This window comes from Glandiceps talaboti, chromosome 20 (genome assembly GCF_964340395.1).
Source record: "Glandiceps talaboti chromosome 20, keGlaTala1.1, whole genome shotgun sequence".
Classification (NCBI taxonomy): domain Eukaryota; kingdom Metazoa; phylum Hemichordata; class Enteropneusta; family Spengelidae; genus Glandiceps; species Glandiceps talaboti.
The window spans coordinates 12,209,276-12,235,760 of NC_135568.1; the positions used below are offsets into that span (position 1 = coordinate 12,209,276).

General features: G+C 35.0%; 1 protein-coding gene across 1 annotated transcript in view; it reads left to right on the forward strand.

Annotated features, from left to right (window-relative positions):
* Window positions 1-26,485, forward strand: part of LOC144450554 (muscle M-line assembly protein unc-89-like) — a 144,961-nt gene that overhangs the window by 75,649 nt on the left and 42,827 nt on the right. The window contains exons 25-27 of the mRNA XM_078141198.1: window positions 2,607-2,945; window positions 14,571-14,903; window positions 22,945-26,250. Coding sequence (XP_077997324.1) covers window positions 2,607-2,945; window positions 14,571-14,903; window positions 22,945-26,250 — 3,978 coding nt within the window. The remainder of the gene's footprint in view (window positions 1-2,606; window positions 2,946-14,570; window positions 14,904-22,944; window positions 26,251-26,485) is intronic.

Here is a 26,485-nt window from a genome sequence, read left to right on the forward strand (position 1 = left end):
TGTGAATAACACCACTGTCATAATTTCAACTTAATGTTTAATATAATTTCCTTTTCTATTATGTAGCTGTAAACATCCACTATACTCCCACATATCCAGGGCTCAAAATTAACAGTAGTCCCATGCCCACAGACTACCAATTCTTGTCATGGGGCTACCACAGTTTGCTGCTGGTAGCCCACTTAGTCTATAATGTACCGTTGATTATGCAATGATTTATAGGATGGAAGATTTACGGACATTTATTTTCCCATAGACAGTATTTGATGGCCATATTGGATTCTAAATGACTTAATTTTGATAAAATGCTGACCTGAATTTCAACAATTTGTACAACAACCAATGATTTTTAATCTTGATTTTAACTAAGAATAGGTTTGAGAACAAAGTAACATGATTATTTCTTAAGAGCGTTTCACATTAAATTAAGCTTGCGTAGGTGTCACAATATTGTTCTTCCCGCCGGAAAACACTCACAGTGTGTCTTGTCATCATTTGCCTTTACCTCATTGTGACAAGGTTCCTTATGTCAACTGTAATATCCTCAGCTAAATGAAGGAAATATTGGGGAATTTGTATATGCTATTTTAGCTATTGTTAGACTTTTTGTCTCATATTATTAGTTGAACCTCACATTTGAGATGTTTTAGGAAAGGGACAAATAAAATTAACACACTGTTACTAAAAATGATAACTAAGAATATTGCAAAGTTAGTAATATTCCTTATTTAAAAAAAAGAGAGATTATTTTGCCTTCTTTTCTTATTGTTTTTAGAAGTCACATTTTCAAATTTTTTGTCTCTTACTTTGAACCTCACATTTGCGAAGCTAAAAATAATACTATATTCCCAATAGTAATAGTAATAGTAAAACAAATTAAAAACAACTAATTTTACCAACATATTTCTCTTGTGATGTTTTAGACTATTTTTGTCTCATAGGTTGAATCTTACAACTGAAAGATCTAGGGATTTGCTACTGATGAGTTGCTAAGTAACTGTTTAATTACTTTGGCGCATCAGGATTACACGATTCACTGTAAATCGTCATGGTTACAGACCACACTTTATAGGAAAATGCAGTCAATTGAGTTAACATTCAATTTATTATATAATCAGGAAATGCATCCATAAGAGCCAGATTCTTTTATCAGTATCTCACCTTTCACTGTTGTCTTCTTTCATGCTACACTCTATCACCATCTTTTCTTTGATATGATATTAGATTCTTACCCTCAAAGCATCATTTGCCTTCATAGAATTTATGTATCAAAGTATCCCATATTTCCACCTACTTCTCTTCAATTTTTTGTAAAATTCAACATCATGTTATCGTCTACCAGAGTGACTCTATATAACTCTTCGTCACATAGCAACTTCAAAGAAATAACTTGCCTCCTCACCCCACATGTACACACATACATGCATATACTATTTGTATGGAACCACACACACACACACACACAAAAAAAAAAAAACAAGTTTGTGAATGAGTTTTAGGAACCTATCAACACTGGTGGTGCACAACATTCCTAAAGTCCAGGATGGTTTCAGAAAGTGGACCGAAACTGTTTACAAATGCACTCTGGGTCAGAGAAATGTCATCCTTTGTTAAGGGTTGAAATCAGGAATCTCAGAACACATGTAGAAGAATAGAAGTAACAACTTCACTTACCATGGTGACCAATACATACACACACATTACTGCAGTCAGACCATTTAAGAGACTGTCACGTTCTATCTTCCTACCCTGGTCTATTGTCCATGGTTGCAAGTTTAGTATTGAGTGCAGTATACAAGGCTGTGGCTTGTTGAATTTCTAAATAATTGAAGAAGAAAAACATAGCTCATAAAATGAAAATCATAAATAAGTGGATATATCGACACAAGCTTGTGTGACACTGTACGTGTTTTCCATGATGTTCTCAGCCCCATCCCCACCCCAACCCAACCCTATTGCATATCCCATTCAAGAAGGTACCAACCAATTTGTTGCATTGGTTTTAATATACTGGTAACTTCATTCTATATGTAAATACTGATTTTATGAGGTTTTGGACCCCAAACACAACTCCCCCCCCCCCCCCCCCCCCACCTCCTCTGCTCCCATCCCTCCATCCCACACCCACTAGCATCCCACCTCAGAAGTTAGGAGCGTGTTTGTTGCTCTGGATTTAACATCCTGGTAACTTCATTCTATATATGTAAGTACTGTATTTCTCATTTTCAAACCCCAGTACGTGACCACATCACCATAACAGAAAATCAGTGATTATTCATATTTTTGCTGTTATTGAAACCCTGTAATGTTAAAGTACAGGGAATGTGATAGTTGCACAAAGCCATAGAGTACAAAAAAGAGACATATTTTTTTTGGTGAACCCATAGTTACATTTGAAGGGAACCCCAGTAATACATGTATGCCTGGGGGAATACTCGTGTAGGTTTCACCTACATGTAGCACCTTACCCATGCACTGATTACAGCACAGATGGTATGCTCTAATACAGAATACACACACATCAATTCATCAATCATAACTGTATATCTAGACAGCATCACATCAAATTGGAGTGTTCATTTTCTTGTTTATTTCATTGCCAATAGGTAAAAGATCAGCGCTTAGAAAACGTGTTACGATCAAGCCGAAGAAAAGACCACCTGTCTTTAAAACAAAAATCGAAGACATTGTCACTTTTGAAGGTACCAGTGTTAAATTTGAATGTATAGTTAGCGGTTCTCCACAACCAGATGTATTTTGGTATTACGATGGAAAACTAATAAGTCCAGAGAGTGAACAGTTCAGTATGTATTACGATGAAAATGGCAAGTGTACGTTACAAGTAGAATATGTGACTGTAAACCAAGATGGGGAGTACACATGTGAAGCTGTTAATACAAGTGGGAAGAGTGTCTGCTATGCTGAACTTGAAGTGGAGTACAAAGGTAAGAGATGCAACAAATACATGTAGAGCTCTATTAAAACAGAGAGTGTTCACCAGAAGACTTAGCTGTAAATGTATATGTTATATACAGTCTTCTGGTGAACACTGTCTGTTTTAGCTGTAAATATTATATAGTCTTCTGGTGAACACTGTCTGTTTTAGCTGTAAATATTATATACAGTCTTCTGGTGAACACTGTCTGTTTTAGCTGTAAATATTATATAGTCTTCTGGTGAACACTGTCTGTTTTAGCTGTAAATATTATATACAGTCTTCTGGTGAACACTGTCTGTTTTAGCTACTGTATATGTATATATGTTATATACAGTCTTCTGGTGAACACTGTCTGTTTTAACTGTAAATGTATATATGTTATATACAGTCTTCTGGTGAACACTGTCTGTTTTAGCTGTAAATGTATATGTTATATACAGTCTTCTGGTGAATTCTCCCTGTTTGAGCTGTAAATGTATATGTTATGTACAGTCTTCTGGTGAACACTGTCTGTTTTAACTGTAAATGTATATATGTTATATACAGTCTTCTGGTGAACACTGTCTGTTTTAACTGTAAATGTATATGTTATATACAGTCTTCTGGTGAACACTGTCTGTTTTAGCTGTAAATGTATATGTTATGTACAGTCTTCTGGCAAACACTCCCTGTTTTAGCTGTAACTGTATATGTTATGTACAGTCTTCTGGTGAACACCCCTTGTTTTAGCTGTAAATGTATATGTTATATACCATCTTCTGGTGAACACTGTCTGTTTTAACTGTAAGACCCAATCAAATAGAGCACAGAGATTACAGAGATTTGGCTGTCTGGCTTGACAATGTCATTGATTGAGTTGTTGCACCAGATAGCCAAAGCTAAGTGTCTTCATTCAAATACTACTAAAAAATATCGAAACATTTAGCCAAAATAAAGCTTTAGAGAATTAATAGCATATTATGATATCCAAGTTTGTCGTTACTATGTAACTTTTAACAGTGATAATAAATCGTTGTTAGTTCAAATAAATACGGAAATTTGTTGAATGGTCGCCACTGCGCAATGCCTGGGGCAAAGGCAAAAGCAGGAAGAAACCAGAGTATCCATATAATACATTTTTTGGCACTGTCAAACTGTATGAGCATCATCACCATTCTTATCTACAGACCTGGTTAATTTTGAATTAAACCCAGCCAGCAATGGTGGGTTTGAATGCAGACTGCAGTAGTAAGAGGCGTACAAGCTAACAACTCGGCCATCGATAACCCCTGTAGTATTAAATCTTGCTGAAATACTATGGTCTGTTTTTTCATTTTCATGTTGGGCCTTCCATTCATTGAAGAAGTCTTGACCTCAAAATTCTCAGTACAATTTTCAAATCAAGAGTGTTGAATTTACGTTCTGTAGTAATTCAGGACTGAAAATTGACTTGGATCTTCAATAACGGGACATCTTTAAATTCAGCAATAAACAGATAATCTAAATCTGTACCAAAAATAAAATAAAGTAAGATAAGATACAGCTTTATTACAACATAGAAAATTGACAATTCTATTTTGGTACATAAGTGTAACAAAAGATATCAAGGAACACTACATTGAAATAGGCTAATGTCAGAAATATATAATAATTTTGTAGTAATGTCCTACTTAAAAGATGAATTATTATCTTGATATTTCCAAGTTGTTATTTTTAGTCATGTTTGATTTCACATATATGAGGCAAATCATTAGTATTCCCATTGGAGTTGTTTATGGTTTTTGTAATGGATTTATCAGTATGTCAATGTTAATGATAATGGTCGTGATGATGCTGGTTTATTCTTGAGCAAAAAAACAAGACATGGGAACTCTCTTGATAAATAAACAAAACTTCCACTGATGAAGGACCCAACAGTTGGAATCGCCTTAAAAGAAGGGTCAACAAACTAACGACTGGGGAGGGAGGGGGGGGGGGGGGGGGGGGTATCACCTATTGCTTCCCTATACAATCTAACACTGATACCAGGGTCGATATCCTTGACAAAACAGTAACGTGGCTATTAAACTGGCTATTAAATAATACCACATAAAATAATCAAGTTTCAACCAGCTTTGGGAGATACTTCCGCTAACTAAAAACTTGGTCTAACAACCCATAGTTGGTTATCTGGTAAACAAAATACCATACACTTGATATAATATTGATGGTGTTTGGACTTCCCTTCCCCATTATTACGTATTGTTTCCTCAGACCATATCTAGAACATTTGTAGTTCTATCAGTGTGAGGTACTATTAATTAGAATATGACAAACCCCCATGGCATGACGTATGAGTGAAAGTATGGTGTACTTGGAGAATTTGCACAAGTGCTTACGATGTTGTCTGCAGCCATACTTGCATGAATGTAGTGAATGAAAGTGTAATACAAAACATTGCAAATACATGAGTGCAAATAATACCCCAAGTATCCACACTTGCACTCATGTGTCATGCTGGGTTCTGTTAATATTACGTATGTGAAATACAAAACAAATTTCCATAAAAATCCTACTGTACAATTGACCTTTAGTGTCCAAGGAATAATCATGTACATGTACTTATACAAATACAGGAATGCAATAACATTTTTGGAATGTCACTGCAGTGCAAACAAATCATTAGGACTAAATAAATGTGTCTCCTGTGGTTTATATCTGGAGGATAGGAAAAGATTGATTTTGAAAAATTATCTAAGCAAGAATCAATATTTGAAAGCAATTTAACAAAGCATAAAGATGTACCATTCTGTGAATAATGAGCACAAATAGTTGTGTGTGAAAGAACAGGTTTCATCATTGACTTTATGTCCTTTATTTACTTCTTCTACATGTAGTTACTTTCTGTGCAGATTGTAACATTTTGTGATCAGAAAGGGGCGAGATAAAGAAGTAAGCGAGTGAGTAAAGTGAGTGGGTGGGTGGGTGGGTATGTGGGTGAGTGGGTGAGTGAGTGAGTGAGTGAGTGAGTGAGTGAGTGAGTGAGTGAGCGAGTGAGAGTGAATGAGAATGTAAGAGACTTGAGCAATTATAAGTAAGTTTAATATTGTTCCTTTATTTCTCCTCCTTAGTATAAAAGAAAAGAGTTACATCAACATTACTAAAATCACAGATGTTGGGAAATCAACAGTCTACGCTAAAAAACTACAGGCTACAGCAAACATTACTAATTTATACACACAAACACATTAATGAATAATTAATATCTCAAGTGTTGAATCATTCACTACTTTTGTAAAACAGAGTGTATAAAAAAATATCATTAATCTTTGTTTTTCTCTTTTTTTCAACTTTCTGTCTGATAAAGCTAGTAGAAATAAGAGTACTATTATTTGATTGATTAATCAATTTTTAATCATCTCAATTTTTAAAAATTAGATTTTTAATTGAAAATATCATAATTACCATTGGGATTGACCCATTAACAAAATATTTCAAATTAATGATTCATAAACCATGCAGGGTATCTTCTGACAAAACATAATGACACTGCACTTTATCTCAATTACTCAATCTATTATTCATAATCTACATAATTTAATTGCCATGGATACTATCATTACCATTCAACTTGTATTTGATCTTCACTCATCATGTCCCTATTTTTCATTATGATGTATACAGAAAATCCACTACCTGATCATAAATTTTTGAGGTTTATAAATAATCAAAATCCTACTGTTATAAGAAACTGTGCAAGATATTTATTTTATGCTTTTGAAAAAAGATCATTCTCTTACAAGACTTGAAATAAGCACAGAATTACCCTATTGTTAACTTTTGTATTATACTCTTATGTGTAACCTTTGACCTTACATGTTATCTTGACTTTTTTCGAAATTGTACAGTGGGCCAGTGGCCAGAAGTGCTATTGATTATTATATATACATACAACAGATATTTTTTCATTACAACTAATGACATTTGGACCGTATCTAGGACAAATGATATGACTGACTGATCATGATCATTTTGTGTCTCTTGCATTGTAATTTCAGAAAATTAAAAAATTTCAATTTACTGTCACAATGGAGTTAAAGAAGACATGATGGTTTAAAGCACCAGTTGCTATGATTGCACTAGTCTAAGAATTACTCCTGTTTATATATATATAATAATTCAGCAGACATTGCTAAAACTGAGTTAGCCAAGAATTCAGGCATGTGGGGATTTTGGGCTTCTACATGTGCCCTACCCATGCCTGGTATTTCACTAGTGACGGTTTATTCAAACCTAAAATTAGATTATAATTTCCTGCAGCAATGTTTAACCCCAATTGAAGATGGTAATTATGCTTACGTCGTACAGTTCAAGCCTACAAGTTGATTCATAGTGACATGACTGTAGTGTAGGCTAAAACTGAATGTCCTACACATGATATAGTTTTACCCTTGATACCACAACATGGGTATAACTTAGTACATTAACAAAATAAGTTCTTTATTTCATTTTATTTGAGTGAAATGTCAGCCAGAAAATAGGAAAAATGTTACTGGGTTTTAAACCTACCCAATGTGTCAGATGATAGCATCACATGTGATTTTAATATTAATGAATATGCAAATTACTAGACAGGATCAGCCAATCACAATAAGATAAATTTATTATAGATTTGGACATAGAGTCTATTAAAGTGTTGAACCGTCTGTGTGAATTATCATAATCTGATTCTAGGTTCCAATACAAAAACATTAGCATAAAGGCTAAGTTTGGTGAGCAACACACTTCATCATATACAACAAATTTCCTCATGTACAAATAATCACAGGGCCTTGGGATGTCACCAGGTGCGTCACAAAGAATATGATATATTGGATTTTCTGCAATTCGTCTAAAGTTGCTTCTCACATTACCCATTTATTCATTCATTTGAAGTTGCTTGGGCCTCGTAGCACACAGCTAGTAAGTGCTCACTAAATTGCTTCATGCAACTTAGCCTTAAGTTTTAAATGCATCAGTGGAAGAGACATTAGTCAATATATATAAAACCACCAACGCAAAGGATCTAGACTACTGAAACAATTACTATAACAGTGTTTTTGCCACGAACGGTATTAAAGTAGGTAAAATCTACCCGGGATCCCATGTCATTTTACATGGGTTCCCAAACAAAATTACTAAAGACTCTATGGTGAAACACTGCCCTTTTTACCCCTTCTCCCTTTCTGTTGCCAGGGTTCCACAACCTTATAGCAAAACACTGCTATAACACATGATTGCAGACACAGCTAAAACTAATTACACTAATCGTGAATTGGTTATCATTTTTTATTAAAATCCATCAGTAGTTTTGAAAAGAACTTTTTCAAAATGCCAGGGACTATTTTTCATAGCAAATGATGTATAACCATTAGGGAATTGATGATGAAAAGTACTAGTTAGTGCAGCTAACAGCTTTTCATTTGTAACGGAAACAATTATCACACTAAGAGCATTAAGAAATAGGGCAGATTTACATGCAAATATCAAATGTCACATATATTTACTAATCTGAATACTACATGCTAATATTAAATAGTAGTACTGAAAAGGGAATCATTTTATCAGATCTAAATTTCATTACTTTGCTTTCCTGGTTCAACAATTTTAATGTAAATTCTAATACATCTCTTTTCCACACTATATTCCCAAAGGGCTTTATTTATTTTACAATCATTACCCAGGAATGGACCCTATAATTATGATACTCTAAGAATGATTTAAATTTCATTGCTTTGCTTTCCTGGTTCAACACCACAATTCAAGAAATTCTGATAACAATTTCAATCTTAATGTTCTCTTTCCCCACTATATATATATGCTCAAAGCACTTTAATATTTACAATCATTACACTAGAATGGACCTATAATTATGGTACTGTAAGAATGATTTAAATTTCATTACTAAATGCTTTCTTGGTTCAACAATTCTAATACATCTCTTTTCCACACTCTATACCCGAAGAGCTTTATTCATTTTACAATTATTACCCTGGAATGGACCTATAATTATGGTACAAGTATCTAAATTTTATTTCTTTCCTTTGATTTTCTGTTTTTTTCCTTGGGTTTCAACTTTGCAATTCAAGAAATATTACTGTAAATTCTAATACAGCTCTTTCCCATCATACACCCAAAGGACTTTCGTTTACAGTTAATACCCTGGTACAGACCTATAATAACACAATTGCCTTTTAGAAATACCTGTTGTAAACCACAGATTCCAAAACTAAACATAGACTATAGACTTCCTGTATAGAATTCACAGCAATCTCTACACCTTGATACTCTTTGTCTTTGTCACAACAAATATGATGTCATCACTAGAAGTTTTCTATTCATTCCTTGCTGGAAATACCCAAAAGTACAATAGGGTTTCTTTACTTTTAAAGTTGTGTAAGTTACCACTTTGCTATTTTATATAAATCATAAATTATGTATTATTGAAGTTGATAGCAGTACTCAATACAGCAAGTGTACTAAAGGCAGTGTCTCAAGATAGTTGAGTGACACCCACAACTAAGGGATAGAACAGAGTATTGTGTAAATGAGATTGACAGAGAATATAACACATTTTACCAAAATAATATTTACATAAAATGAAACAGAACTTGCAATAAGTCACTGATAAAGAAACAAATAAAGAAACAAAGCTTATACATGTAATTCTGGTGATGACAGGCACCACTACTGATTAGCAAACAAATTATAGTCCATGTGACAACAAATAGTCATAGACAAGAAATGTGGAGTTAAAGTGGGTTTCAAATTGCATATTGATTGTCTGCAAGACAAGAACTCCCCCGTTTACACAACTTACCAAGTACAGTTTAGCGTCCATAATCCAATTAACCAATGGCAAATTAATTTAGTGTTTGTTGGTGTAGGTTGAGTACCTTGTGAGACCTTGTGTTGAATGCAATACCAGTCCAGACACCACACAGTAGCCAGCAAGCCAAGTATGTTGAGTTCCTTATATTGAATACAATACCAGTCCAGACAGTACACAGTAGCCAGCAAGCCAAGTAGCAACAAGTAGTATCAAATAAGTTCACCCTTCAGGCTTTGCTGTTAGGAGAAGCACATGTCCACTGGTTTAGAGAACATTCATAGAAGTGTGCTAAAATACTTGATGGGTGCACACAAACCCCAGCAGATGTTAAAAATGTTGACATGTAAATTAGCAACCTATCATCAACAAAGGACCCTGACCTATACCCCATCATCACAATTGATCAAAAGGTCACTAGCACATACCTTAAGAGTCGATTATTCAAAAGCACAATCTTGTGACACCTGACTGGTTTTTTTCCTTTAATGGTCTGCATATGCCAACAGGTGGTCCAAATAATCCCATGATTGATGTGTGTTCAAACCATTCTATATTTTATACCAGATGTTACATATTCTAAACTAGTTCTGAGGAGTCCTAGATTGTAATTCCAATAGACCCTGGGACAGTGTTTCCACTGATGAAAGATAGCATTTCTGTTGTAGATAAAAAAATAAGGTTTTCTTGTAAATAGCATAGAAGTAAAAAATAAATATAAAGATTAATTATGTCATCATTACACTTATTATGAATTAGAGCCAATATTAAATTTCAAAATACATAGGTTTTTACATAAAAAACAAGAAAAAAACACCATAAATACCAATATTATATTGAAAAATGAAGCATAATGTGTGTACAAATTTTAATTTCTTTTGTGGTTTTATTTAGCCTGAAAGATCAAATCATTGCTGCCGATTAATTTTATGCAATACGCATCTAGGTAGCAAGTGGTGACATAAGCGGACACCGCGACTATCGATAGGAAAATTTTCGCAAAGAATACAAAATGTATGTTGTCTGTTTTCAATCATAATTAATTAAGGAAGAGGATTTGGTAGATTTTGGCTATTTTAATACTGCCTTTGACAAATTGGAGTTTTTCTGAAAAAAATAGGAATTATTATGGGGTGCCAAACTAACTTGCAGGTTCTGAGCATATCTTGATAAAATAGAAATTATTGTCCAAAAAAATAATGTATATCCTTAAACATGGACATCACACAGTAATAATACATTCTTGTACCATGACCAACGGTTCTTATTACTTACGAGTAACATTTGCCAGTTCAGGTAAAGCCTAGCTGTAAAGCCAGCAAGGGTACAGTTTAACAAACCCTGTTGACTTGAACAGATAAAAGGTTTACTCGTATTATAGAACCCTTGGTCATGGTACAAGAGTGTATCATTAATATAATATATAACTGACAAGTAAAGTTGATATTTACACATTAAATGATAATTCATGAAATAAGTTGAAATTATTTCATCATTTATATTACAGTAACTGTCACACTAGCAATTGTATTGTTAACAGTGCCTTAGGTTTGGTAAACATTTTGAAGTGCTATCAGGCTATTGATTACAAAAATCTGTATCACTAATCTATGTAAGAAGTTATGCAAACATAAAACACTTATAATCTATTGCTTCATGATAAAGCGATAAAGATAAGGACACACAGTCAACAGATTTCCAAAGTCATTTTTATTCCAAACCCAGCGAGACATCCTGCTCAGGTCACTCAGTACTTAATATGAATTATGTATATTTCATGTGTAGTTTTGTGCAAAATGAAATATGATATATATGTTATACTATATACTACTATATTCTTGTACAAGGACATCACAAGTGGGGTGAAAAAAAAACACTTCGCCAAAAGTCAATAAAACCTGATATTTAAGTATCTTATAACAATTTTTTGAAACAATCTTCACAGATCATTGCTTGCACAATGTAAAAGTGACTGATACTAGAAGTTCAATCAATTGTCAAACTTGTATCTTCTATCTAAGATCAATGCTGTAAAAGAGGACACCCCTGTCCTGTAGAAACATGGCAGTGGATTGCAGGCTACAAATAAACTTGCTACACTGTACAAGAAACAACAGCATGGATTCCAGGCTACAAATAGCTACAGATTTCAAATTTATATTTAAAAAAACAAAAGCATGGATTCAGGTTACAAGTTGCTGCATGTTACAAACTACTATTAAAGAAAATATAGCATGGATTCATGCTACAAATAGTCCTGCCAGTGCTACATTGTACAAGACATCCACAATTTAAAAAAAAATGATAGCATAGATTCCAGGTGACAAATACCCATGCTACATGTATACATGAGTATCTAGCATTATCTAACATTACACTTACAGTATGAATAGTGCAGCATGGATTCCATGTTACAAATACCATGCTACATGAATATATACTGTAGGAATAGTGCAGCATGGATTCCATGTTACAAATACCATGCTACATGAATGTATAAAGTAGGAATAGTGCAGCATGGATTCCATGTTACAAATACCACGCTACATGAATATATACTGTAGGAATAGTGCAGCATGGATTCCATGTTACAAATACCATGCTACATGAATGTATAAAGTAGGAATAGTGCAGCATGGATTCCATGTTACAAATACCATGCTACATGAATGTATAAAGTAGGAATAGTGCAGCATGGATTCCATGTTACAAATACCACGCTACATGAATGTATAAAGTAGGAATAGTGCAGCATGGATTCCATGTTACAAATACCATGCTACATGAATGTATAAAGTAGGAATAGTGCAGCATGGATTCCATGTTACAAATACCATGCTACATGAATGTATAAAGTAGGAAGAGTGCAGCATGGATTCAATGTTACAAATACCATGCTGCATGAATGTATAAAGTAGGAATAGTGCAGCATGGATTCAATGTTACAAATACCATGCTACATGAATGTATAAAGTAGGAATAATGTAGCATGGATTCAATGTTACAAATACCATGCTACATGTATACAGTATGAATAGTGCAGCATGGATTCCATGTTACAAATACCATGCTGCATGAATGTATAAAGTAGGAAAAATGCAGCATGGATTCAATATTACAAATACCATGCTACATGTATACAGTATGAATAGTGCAGCATGGATTCCATGTTACAAATACCATGCTACATGAATGTATAAAGTAGGAATAGTGCAGCATGGATTCAATGTTACAAATACCATGCTACATGAATGTATAAAGTAGGAATAGTGCAGCATGGATTCAATGTTACAAATACCATGCTGCATGAATGTATAAAGTAGGAATAGTGCAGCATGGATTCAATGTTACAAATACCATGCTACATGAATGTATAAAGTAGGAATAATGTAGCATGGATTCCATATTACAAATACCATGCTACATGTATACAGTATGAATAGTGCAGCATGGATTCCATGTTACAAATACCATGCTACATGAATGTATAAAGTAGGAATAGTGCAGCATGGATTCAATGTTACAAATACCATGCTACATGAATGTATAAAGTAGGAATAATGTAGCATGGATTCCATATTACAAATACCATGCTACATGTATACAGTTGAATAGTGCAGCATGGATTCAATGTTACAAATACCATGCTACATGAATGTATAAAGTAGGAATAATGTAGCATGGATTCAATGTTACAAATACCATGCTACATGTATACAGTATGAATAGTGCAGCATGGATTCCATGTTACAAATACCATGCTGCATGAATGTATAAAGTAGGAAAAATGCAGCATGGATTCAATATTACAAATACCATGCTACATGTATACAGTATGAATAGTGCAGCATGGATTCCATGTTACAAATACCATGCTACATGAATGTATAAAGTAGGAATAGTGCAGCATGGATTCAATGTTACAAATACCATGCTACATGAATGTATAAAGTAGGAATAGTGCAGCATGGATTCAATGTTACAAATACCATGCTGCATGAATGTATAAAGTAGGAATAGTGCAGCATGGATTCAATGTTACAAATACCATGTTACATGAATGTATAAAGTAGGAATAATGTAGCATGGATTCCATATTACAAATACCATGCTACATGTATACAGTATGAATAGTGCAGCATGGATTCCATGTTACAAATACCATGCTACATGAATGTATAAAGTAGGAATAGTGCAGCATGGATTCAATGTTACAAATACCATGCTACATGAATGTATAAAGTAGGAATAATGTAGCATGGATTCCATATTACAAATACCATGCTACATGTATACAGTATGAATAGTGCAGCATGGATTCAATGTTACAAATACCATGCTACATGAATGTATAAAGTAGGAATAGTGCAGCATGGATTCAATATCACAAATACCATGCTACATGAATGTATCATATAGGAATAGTGCAGCATGGATTCAAGGCTACTATTAAATAATGATGCTGTCCTAATGTACAAAAATAACAGCATGAATTCCATGCTGTATTTAGCAGGTGAATATATAATTAAAATATTATACAACCTGTGTAAGTGATATAAATCAAACTATGATATATCATATAACATGCAATCAACATATGTTACCTGCACCAACAAATAATGTAATGGAAAAAAAATGAACACAATGGATGTCATTGCGTTCACAAAGACATCTGTTCCCAGGTATTTCATTGTGTTCAGCCACCCACAAATATTGTCTGATTCAGCTGTTCTGTGTGTTATCATTTCCATCAAGCAAACACTGCTTAATACTAGTATCTAATCATGCAAAATATCACATTTTCAGATCTAGATGGCAAGATACCAGGTACTGGAAAAGATACGACAACATCACCAGAGTTTACTCAATCTATCCAACATTGTGAAACAGTACTTGGTGGAAGAGTTATATTTGAAGCTAGAGTATCGGGGGAACCAACACCCAGCATTACCTGGTACCGGCAAGACCAGCTGTTAGATGATGACAATGATAGGATTACAATAGAAGACAATGGAGATGGGCTATATAGACTGATCATTGCTGATGTAGAAGACAGTGACATCGCAAAGTACACATGTAAGGCAGTCAATCCTGTAGGAGAGGCTGTCTGCTATGCACAACTCAAAGTACAATATGAAGGTAAAGCCAATTCTAAAACAGTGGTTCATTTTATTACTTTATTAAAATTAATTGTTTACAAAACTTTTATATGAATACATTCAGACAATAGTTTACAACAATTTCAGAACTCATATATATTAATAGCTTCTATCTAGACAACAGTTTACAACAATTCCAGAACCTAGCCATCATTAGCTTCTATCTAGACAACAGTTTACAACAATTCCAGAACCTAGCCATCATTAGCTTCTATCTAGACAACAGTTTACAACCATTTCAGAACTTAGCTAACATTAGCTTCTAAGTTCTATCTAGACAATAGTTCACAACCATTTCAGAACTTCACCAACATTAGCTTCCATCTAAACAATACTTTGCAACCATTTCAGAACCTAGTTATCATTAGCTTCTATCTGTGACAATTATGAGGCTAGAAAAAAGTATTTATGAGGCTAGAAAAAAGAGACTAAGGGACTGGTGCCAGTCCAGTGTGCCCTCTAAGCCAATTTGACATGTCACTGACAATTTCTAGTGACATGACACACCAAAATATGGTGTTCCCATATGTGGTGAATCACAAGAAATGCCAGTTTTTATCATTTTGACTCACAACAGGCTATCATTAGAGGGCACACTGTGCCAGTCTATATTTCAACTAAAGCATAGCAAAAAATAGAGTCACAAGAGAAATTACAAATGTAAGTATCTCACAGTGTCACATATTGGCATTTGCATGGTAAAATGGTATTCACATATACCACATAACACTTATACTTGAATATTTGTTACAATAAAAAAGGAACAGAAATTGCTCATATATAACCAGTAGTATAAATAATGCATTGATATCCATTCTGGCATTTAATCTTTAATACCATGGTGGTATTAATTTCTCATTGATCGTGGATACTTACAGTTTTCAAAGGTCACAATAAAATATTAATCATGTTAAAAATTAATGCCTCACATTATCAAATTATGCTTTCAATATGTGCTGTTCTACAGTATCTGTCAAATAGTGATATGAAGGCATATGCAGTGTTAGTAGTTTTTATAATAAATCAATCAATCAATCAGTCAATCAATCAATCAGTCAGTCAGTCAGTCAATCAGTGAAATTTATAGTGAAACTGTGGGGGGTTTTCCCAATTTTCTAAAAACTGTATATTTTTGAAAAAGCATAGAGATAAAAGCAGTGAGTGAAAGTTGATATAAATGCACAAAGTGTTATTAAATAGTTTCTATAAATATTCTAGATTTTTACCTACTTAATTACCATTTTAGAACAACACAGGAAGGGAGCCATGGTAAAACGACTGAGAAACTCGAGTATATTTCACCTACATTTCCACAAAACTCTTGTTGGGGACCCTGGTATTAAAAATATATAGATTTCACCCACTTCTTATTAACTATATTAAATGACAACATTTGACAATTAGCAGGTCCACACACTTTTGGAGAGAAACACATGTAATTAGATAAGTAGACATTGTTGTGGCAGAAATACAAGAGAATAAATTTCATATTTTCAATTTTTAATGGTAAATATTTATATTGCATGGCACATGATAATATCAGAAATGTCATTCTGACGAGGGAGACAGACATATTAAATATCCAGTTGAATGACACAAAGCTATAGGTGGTTGATATTCTTCTGGAGACAGTGACATGTATTTCCTGCAATTCCGAGAACAAATCGAGACAGAATGCTTTCATCAATGGTTCTCTGCCAATGTGTTTGCCAAGGTCATGGGAACCACGGTAACAGAAAGGGGTAAATCTGGTAAAACTGGCAGTATCTCATACATTATAGCGTGATATTGGTTGGAGTCCTGGTAAAATGACAGCGATAATCAGGTAGATTTCACATAGAATGACCAGAGTATATATTCCATATTTTGTTCTTCAACTTGGCTCATGCATGGTATATTAAAATGAGTTGTTATCATATATGCTAAGTGTGATTTTTATCCTTACATTATAAGCTATAGTTAAAAATTTCATCAGTGCTTCTATTATACCTTAATGTACAATTTATTGGTAACCATGGCAACATACCGAGTAGTCACATATGGTTTAAATCAAATCAATCTCTATCCATTGGTTATAAACTATGGTTTTGTTACGAAGCAGGGTTCAATCCAACTACAAAATGATGGCATCTAGAAGTCGTGTCTTGTTTACTTACAAACCTATAAACTATAGTGAAAGCTTTCATCACAGGTTGTCAGCTTTTGATATCACTTTATACAAGAAGTAACTGCGACAATGTATGGAGACAATTTATGTGGAAAAGTATAGTCCATGCAATCTCAGATCCTTTGGATATATATACAGGAGTGAAAAAGTAGCATTAAATATCATTGGCTATAACTTTCTTTGTTTTTGATACATAAAGTAGTGTACTCGTAATAGTGGCAAGATACAAATAGCTTAAGTAATAACTTGCTTAATTGTATCATGACCAAGGGTTCTAACTACTTACGAGCAGTGTGCCCTCTAATGACAGCCAAATTTTGCTGTTGTGAGTCAAAAATGAGAAAAAGTGGTATTTCTTGTGAGTCACCACATAGTAATTAAGAGATAGAGGAACACCAAATTTTGGTGCGTCACTAGAAATTTTGGGTGTCAATGGCATATCAAATTGGCTTAGACAGCACAGTCTGCTTATGAGTAAGGTTTTGCTTGTTCAGTTTAACAGACAGGTTAATTTTGTCAAACTGTCCATTGCTGTCTTTACTGCTGGCCAGTGTAGTGATGATTATGTAATCATAGAGATGATGTAATGGTAATTTCCGTATGCCTCCTTGGACAATGCCTGTCGACCTGAACAGGTGAAACGTTAGTAATTATAAAACCCTTGGTCATGATACAAGAACTAAGTATTCACGTTTTACCGACCTGATGAAAGTATTTAAGAACATGCTTACTCTATCCTTTGGTAAACAGTCAGGTTCTACCTTTTGATCATGTACTGTGGCATATATGTATGTGACAATTCAAGTATCCATAACATGTGGTTAGTTCAATTTCTATCCTATGGTTACATAATCTAGGGTCAAAGCTTTCATTACTAGTTCTACCTTACTATGTGTTTGATAGTAACTGTGACAATGGGTCTAAACAATTTCTGTAACATATGGTTCTGAGTTCAATCACTATTTAGTAGCTCTAACAACCTCTAACCATAGGTCATAATCTATAGTGAAAGCTTTTGATCATCAGTAGTTCTAACATTGTATGTTGTTGATAGTACATGTAGATATGGTAAATTATGCATAGACACAATATATGTGGTAACCAGTGTGCCCTCTGAGCCAATTCGACATATGCCACTGCATGACTCCGATGACGCAAACAATTTATAGTGACACACCAAAATTTGGTGTTCCCTTATCTCTTACTATGTGATCGACTCACAAGAAATCCCCGTTTTTATCATTTTGACTCACAACAGGCTATCATGAGAGGGCACACTGGTGGTAACATACGGTTAGACAGTCTCTATAATATCAAAAGTTGTATACTTTCAATAGTGGCAAAATACAGAGATTATTCATACAGTACCATATAAATTGTAAGTTTTGATCTTTCATCCTTTAATTACATAAACCGTCTTCACAGTCAAAAATACATTTCATTACTGGTTCTATCATAACATCTATGCTTCAATGACAACACAGTAAACCGTGCTTAGACTAAATATGGCAACGTATGGTTTGTTCCCTATCCATTGGTTATCTTATATACAATGTAAACACAAAGTCAGATGGGGGGGGGGGGGGGGTATTTGATCATTTGAGCATTGCTGTTTTTGAAAAGTCAGACTGAAGTTAAAGATTTCACTAGTGTGCTAGACTCATTAGATAATACTTTTGATATGATATTATCACTGTACGTAACAAAATGTACTGTTCAATGCATTGATATGTGGTAACATATGCTTCCATCTCTATATTTTTTTAATATAAATACAAGAGGTCATAGTAAGGGTGTAAACTTTAAGAACACTACTGTCTGTCAGTAATGTTATTTCCATCTAGTTATTTACCATAATTATTAAGGTATGTTTCCTTTTTTTTCAAAATTGTGGTTACTGACTTCAATCTCAAACTGTATGAAAAGAAGCCTGCATTTCATCTTTACATTCATCAGTTATATGAAAAAAATCATGCAGACATTTTGATCTGCATTATAAATGAGCTCCTTTTTTCATTCAAATAAAATATACTACACTACACTATACTATACTATACTATACTATACTATACTATACTATACTATACTATACTATACTATACTACACTACACTACACTACACTACACTATACTAACATTGGTACACTACACTACACTACACTACACTATACTATACTACACTACGCTACACCACTAGTCACTATACTATACTATACTATACTATACTATACTATACTATACTACACTACACTACACTACACTACACTACACTATACTAACATTGGTACACTACACTACACTACACTACACTATACTATACTACACTACGCTACACCACTAGTCACTACACTACACTACACTACACTACACTACACTACACTACACTACACTACACTACACTACACTACACTACACCACGTCACTACACTACACTACACTACACTACACTACATTACACTACACTACACTACACTACACTACACTACACTACACTATACTATACTATGAGAAGAAGAAGCAACTTAAATATCACTGAGCATATATGTTAGTTTTCATATTAAACACAATTCGAAGCCAGAGTCAACATACATATTATGATACATATTATGATAGGGGTAGTTAGATATCTAGTAATCTACATTGTACATACATGCTTGGAAATCTAGACTCTGGTATTTTTTAAGATTTTAAGTTTCCGAGAAAAAAGTCCAATTAGGTATGAAACGAGTTGGCAATTCAGACCGTTGTTATACTCAATTAGTGTAGAGAAATATCTTTTTTGACAACCACGCTGTAAAATTGAATGAAAAGTAGTTATTATATAGAAATGATTGAAATTACAAAAGAAACAGCAGGGATCAAAATAATTCTTTTTTCATGCAAATTATATAGTACATAAATGATAGGGCTCAAGAGATGTTAACATTAAGTGGAGCTTATAGTTGGAGTGGGTTGTTACAAAACACTATTACATCAAATGAGATTGGTGTCCTTTTGATAAAGCAGTTAGTATGTTGACGTGAGTCTGAGCTAGGATATAGTGACTACAGGTCTACAGGTCTACTTTTAAAATCAAAAGAGAAAAAGGTGAGTGTGGAATCATTTTAATAACCTAAAATATCATAAGAAGATAAATATGAAAAACATGAAACACCAGAAATTGAGAGATCAATGATATTGCTAATGGATGAAACACCAGAAATTGAGAAATGAACACAGGTCAATGATATTGCTAGTGGAGAAACACCAGAAATTGAGAAATGAACACAGATCAATGATATTGCTAGTGGATGAAACACCAGAAATTGAGAAATGAACACAGATCAATGATATTGCTAGTAGATGAAACACCAGAAATTGAGAAATGAACACAGATCAATGATATTGCTAGTGGATGAAACACCAGAAATTGAGAAATGAACACAGATCAATGATATTGCTAGTAGATGAAACACCAGAAATTGAGAAATGAACACAGATCAATGATATTGCTAGTGGATGAAACACCAGAAATTGATAAATGAACACAGATCAATGATATTGCTAGTGGATGAAACACTAGAAATTGATAAATGAACACAGATAAATGATATTGCTAGTGGATGAAACACCAGAAATTGATAAATGAACACAGATCAATGATATTGCTAGTGGATGAAACACTAGAAATTGAGAAATGAACACAGATCAATGATATTGCTAGTGGAAGAAAAATGACTGGTATACTGGTAGGCAGAATAAAAGAATTAATGTAACATCAGATTCTGAGACTTGAAAACATATAAATATATCGTACTAGTGGAAGAAAAATTATATTTGAAACTGTCAGGGATCATTTTAACCTTAAATGTCATCTATTAATAGTAGATAGATAAATAAATATACAAAATACCAGCTTTGAGGGTCAAAACAGATCAATAACATTGCTAGTGGAAGAAAAATGAGAATGTAAACAATAGAGCCGGCTGACTCCATCAACAGCTGTGAGCAACAGGTGGTTATGATATGAACAGTTTGATGTACCATCAAGGAGCTGCCCTGTAATGGCATTTTGCCAACTGATTGATTGATTGATTGATTGATTGATTGACTGAATGACTAACTGAGTGAGTGAGTGAGTGAGTGAGTGAGTGAGTGAGTTAGTGAGTGCGTATGTGTGTGTGCGTGCGTGCGTTTGTGCGTGAACGAGCGAGCAAGTGATCGAGCAAGCGAGCAATTGGTTGATCGATCAATCGACCACTTGGACTGCTAAGTTGTCTCTTGTTGGCATTGTAGAGGAATATATCAAAGGCCCTCCACCGGTAAACTGTTGTCCAGGTAGAAAGAGATAGGAATAAAGTTCTATCACAGTTGTTAAAATATTTAGTTTGTCAAATATTTCAGAGTGTAAATCCATGTAATGCTCTATACAAAGAAAGACTGAAGGGGGAAGGCTTAGCCAGGAAATAAAGGCATTTTCATAAACTCCTGAGTGCATAAGTTATTACCTTCAAGGCTTCAGTGAATGTTGCCATGGATATTCACTGTTTACCTATTTCATATGTTTTTCTGCTGACTCCCAAGAGGCAATGTGGCCCACAGCCAAAATTCCCCCCAAAAAGTACAACTTGAAATTAGTTTTTCTATAAATTCTCATGCAGTGTAGGTGATATAAAATCAGGAAATGACTCTCCAGAACCCAAAGTTTATGAAAATGCTTTATTTCCTGGCAGAGTTTTCCACTTTAAGAACAATACACAACATCATTGTAAATAGACAACACTGGAGGGGGCACTGTATATCTAAAAAAAAAATTATTGAAAGCTCGTGAGGTAAGGTTTGGAAATGTGACCTTATGGAAGGTAATGGAAATGGAAATTAACATCGGCAATAGTTTCAATCATTGTTAGGGTACTAACAATTCACTGACACCAGCTATGGTACACTACTAATTCACCTACTAACTTCACTTTTTCACTGTCTGTTATTTACACATTAGTCTCATTTAACATGGCCCATTTACCACGGGATGTCAAAGGAATCATTATTGATGTTCAACTAGACAACTCAACAGGCACTATAACTGATATTACCATAGAGAAACCCCCAAACCAATCAATCTCAGTGTCCACCAACCGGTGCCACCTGGTTTTTGGCTCTTCTGACATCATTACTAAACAACCAATCACAACATCTTTAACTAATCATCACCGCCTGGAAAATGGTAATACTAACCAACCAATCACAACATCTTTAACTAATCATCACCACGTGGAATATGGTAATACTAACCAACCAATCACAACATCTTTAACTAATCATCACCACCTGGAATTTGATAATGCTAACCAATCATCTCATATAAACACAATAAACCACAAAGCTAAGCCAATCATACTGTCCACCAAGAACTACTTGAGCTCCAAGTCGGATTCAACGACTTACAACTCATCTCTTCAGGATACATCTGGTTTTTCTGACTCTCAGCCAATCACTATGCACAAAAATAATAACATATCAGCTTCCAATGAATGCTATGACTGTCGCACAAATAGTAACATCTCTAGATATGCCTGGTCTAAAAGCACATCTAGGAATTACCATGGTAACGCTAATGACCATGAAAATGCTAACCCATCTGTCATCTCATCTGCAGCTCATAACACTAACACAGTTCCATATTCTATGCAATCTAAATCTCTTGAGGAAAGGAAGAAGAGGATATATAGCAATATTGATGTTGAGTTGTCTTTTCAACAATTCAATAACTTTGATGGGTTAGAAATATCAGAAATAACTGTAGCCAGAAACAGAGGAGTTTCTGTCGAAATTGAACCAGTATTTAACAGTGAATTTTATTTTGATCTTCATCCAGAAGAAACTCAGGGAATCACACAGCAGGTGCAAGATCAAGGAATTCAAAGTGAAATTCTCAGGGACCAAGAGACTGATTTTGTTAAAGCCGTAGATGAAGAAATAAGCTATGTGGAAGCACCCAAAACTGATGAACCAATCAGTGAGACAATTCCCAAAACTGTGCAAGAAGCACATGAAGACACTTTTGAGTTTCAACTCAGTGAGAGCACAGAATTTGGACGCGAGTATGAAAAACCACAAGTTGCACAACCCATTTCAGAAAGTCAGCAAGTTACCATAGTAACACCTACTGAAATTTCAGAGAAAGTGGCCAAGACCAAGTCTCCAGAACAACATACTGCAACACATATTCAGTATACTGAAGAACTTTCAGTTGTACAATCACTAGAAATGGCTGAAAACATACTAAGTACAGCACCTAGAGAACGGCGTCCATCATTTCAGCTCGAAGGTGAGGAACAAGCAATTATAACACCTTCAGAAACGGCAGAAATTATGACATATATTTCTCCAGAAAAAGAAGCAATAAAGGAAAGACAAAGTACAGCTGAGGAAGTCAGGATTGTAACACCATCTGAAACAACAGAGGGTTTGGGTTCTAGTACTGAAATTGAAAACTTACTGCAAGCTTCAGCACATGAAGCCTACCCATTGGAAATTAAACCACAAGAATCAACAGTTGAGATTCTAGAAAGAAAACAGAAGGAAATACATGAGAGCCAGCAACAAGAAATACAGATAACACCAGAAGAAACTGATGAAAGAGAACCTGAACTTCCTGTTGGAGAGAAGGTAACTGTTGTACACACAGAAATCGGTGAGTTTCAAATTGTTACTCCAATTGAAAGCACCGAAGAAGTCAGGACTGAAATTTCTCCAACTCGAAAACAGCGAGCAAGTGCTCAGTTTGAGAGTGAGGAATTTGCATTTGTTGCTTCCGAGGAAACAGCTGGTACTTTTGATGGTAAAGCTCCTGTAATTGAAAGGACTGCTGATATAGCAGCTCAAGCAGCTGAAGAAATGGAATTGATAAAACCTGCTGAAGTAGTTGGCGGTCTAGCACCAGTTCCTACACCACAGAAGGTACACATTGAAATGAAAGCTGACGAGTTGCAAGTATCTACCACACCTTATGAAATCTCTGCAAATATAACTACAGAACAATTACAAGCACAGACTCAACAAGTGAAAGTACAAGCTGAAGAGTTTCGTATTGTTCAACCAATGGAAGAAGTTCAAGGTTTGTTAGCAGAACAAGTTCAAGGGAGAGAACATGCTCAGCTGAGAGTTGATCATCAAAGAATCGTTGCCCCCAGTGAGATGGTGGAAGGGTTATCAGTGCCGGACGTAGATGACAAAGTTAGAAGACAATCAGTTCCTCAAGTCACAGCAGAGGAAGTTGCAATCGTGGCACAACTTGAATCAGTTGAAGGTTTATCAGCTGAGGAAATAAAAGAAAAGGTTGAACATTCAGAAACAGTTACAGCTGAAGAAAGAAGGATTACTGCCCCCACAGAACGTGCTGAGGGTTTGACTGTAGAAAGAGCTGTTGTGACAGAAACCCTGAAAGGAGATGAAGGAGAAACAGCAGATGTGTGGAGAATCTCTACACCAATGGAAATTGCAGCAGAGTATGTGTCTACAGAAGAATCAGCAAGGCAAGAGCAAACTCGGGTACTTGCAAATCAAGAGTTACTGGCAGGAATAACAGAAACCGTAGAAGAAATTGATATACCTGAAGATACTGAGATGATAAGTCAACAAGGACCCAGACCATCCATTCAGCTTTCAGAACTTGAAGTTATTACACCTATAGAGAAAGTTGAATGGTTGCTTGCTGGTGTGGAAGAACAAAAAGTGTTGCAGGCTGTCACTGGAGAAGAAAAGGTAGTTGTAACACCTTCTGAAGGCACGGAAGATATTGATGTAAGAGATGAAGAGAAGGAGCAAGAAATAATAGTATCAACTGCTGTTCCTACACAATTTGAATTAGTAACTCCAAGTGAAACTGCAGAGATGCAGTATACTATAAAAGCTGATGAAACAAGAGCAGAGACAGCAACAGAGGGTGGAGAATTGAATGTTATAATGCCTACTGAAATAGCAGGTGATCTTGATGTGCCTACATCAGCCGTGCCATCAGAGAGAAAAGTTTCAGTCCGCATACCACAAGAAGTGAAACTTGTAACTTCAAGTGAAACTGCAGAGGTGGAATACATCCCCGAAGATAAAACAGAAAGAGTGACACAAGCTGCAGAGGGGGAACAGTTGACTGTTGTAATGGCAAGTGAAATGACTGGTGGCTTAGACACACAGGCATCAGTTCTAGCACCAGAGCATAGACCTTCAGTGATTGTTCCACAAGAATTGAAATTAGTGACACCGAGCGAAACAACACAAATGCAGATTCAACCAGGAATGGAATCTCCAGCTGAAAAACTCACATCCACCATATCTGTACCTGTAGAAATGGAGCTTATTACACCCAGTGAAAGAGCTGAACTCCAGGATAAAACTGAACCAGAAGCAATCAAACTCACAAAAGCAGAGATCGGTGAAGAACTTGTTCTTGGATTTTCATCTGAAGTGGTCGAAGATATTGATGTGAAGGATTCAGCTGGTCAAGGTGAGAAAATTGTGACTTTAGAAACAACTGCTCCTGAAATGGAAGTAATAACACCCAGTGAAATGGCAGAACTTCAAGGTGAATTTGCAAAAGAAGCGAAAAGAGAGAAGACAGCTTTGAGGGGAGATGAATTTGTGGTTGTTACGCCCTCAGAAATCACTGAAGACATTGATATTGCAGATAGTTCAACTGATGTGAAGGAAACAGGTGTTGTACAAACCATGCCTGAAGAAATCAGAATTATTACACCGAGTGAGATAGCTGAAGGTATGGGGTATGAAGAGAATGTAGAGCCAACCAAGACACCAATCAGACAGCAAGGTGAAGAGCAGGTTGTAATTGTACCAATTGAAATGATGTGGATGGAAGCACCACTAAACTTAGAAACAGTTGAACCCACTAGTGAAGACGACAAAGAACTTGAAATGGCATCACCATTGCCGAGAGTTATAATACATGAAGGGAAGCGAGAACCAACTGAAGGTGAAAAAGTATCTGTTGTGCATTTGCCAGCAGAAACAAGAGTGGTTCCTGAAATTGTAGCTGAAGTTGCTGTGGAAAGAACTGCTGAAGATCAGATTGAATTTGATTTTGATCTTAATGATGAAGAAGTGGTGAAAGCTGTGGTCAAAATTCAGTCAGCCTTCAGAGGATTCACTGTCAGAAAAAGTGTCAAAGGTATGGTCATTTCCATTTGAAATTTATATCCATTTACAGAGTGGCAAAAGCTAAGTTTATAATTGTTTTGATTCTCAGATGAAAAGTAACGTGATGAAAAACCTCAATGGAACTATTCATTCGACTTTAATGTTAGTGCCACGGCATGTCTTCAATAGGGAACTTGCAATCCAGACTTAGCATGCTCAGACGCAAAGGACTATGGGAATATCTGTGGTTACTGTAATACCTAATC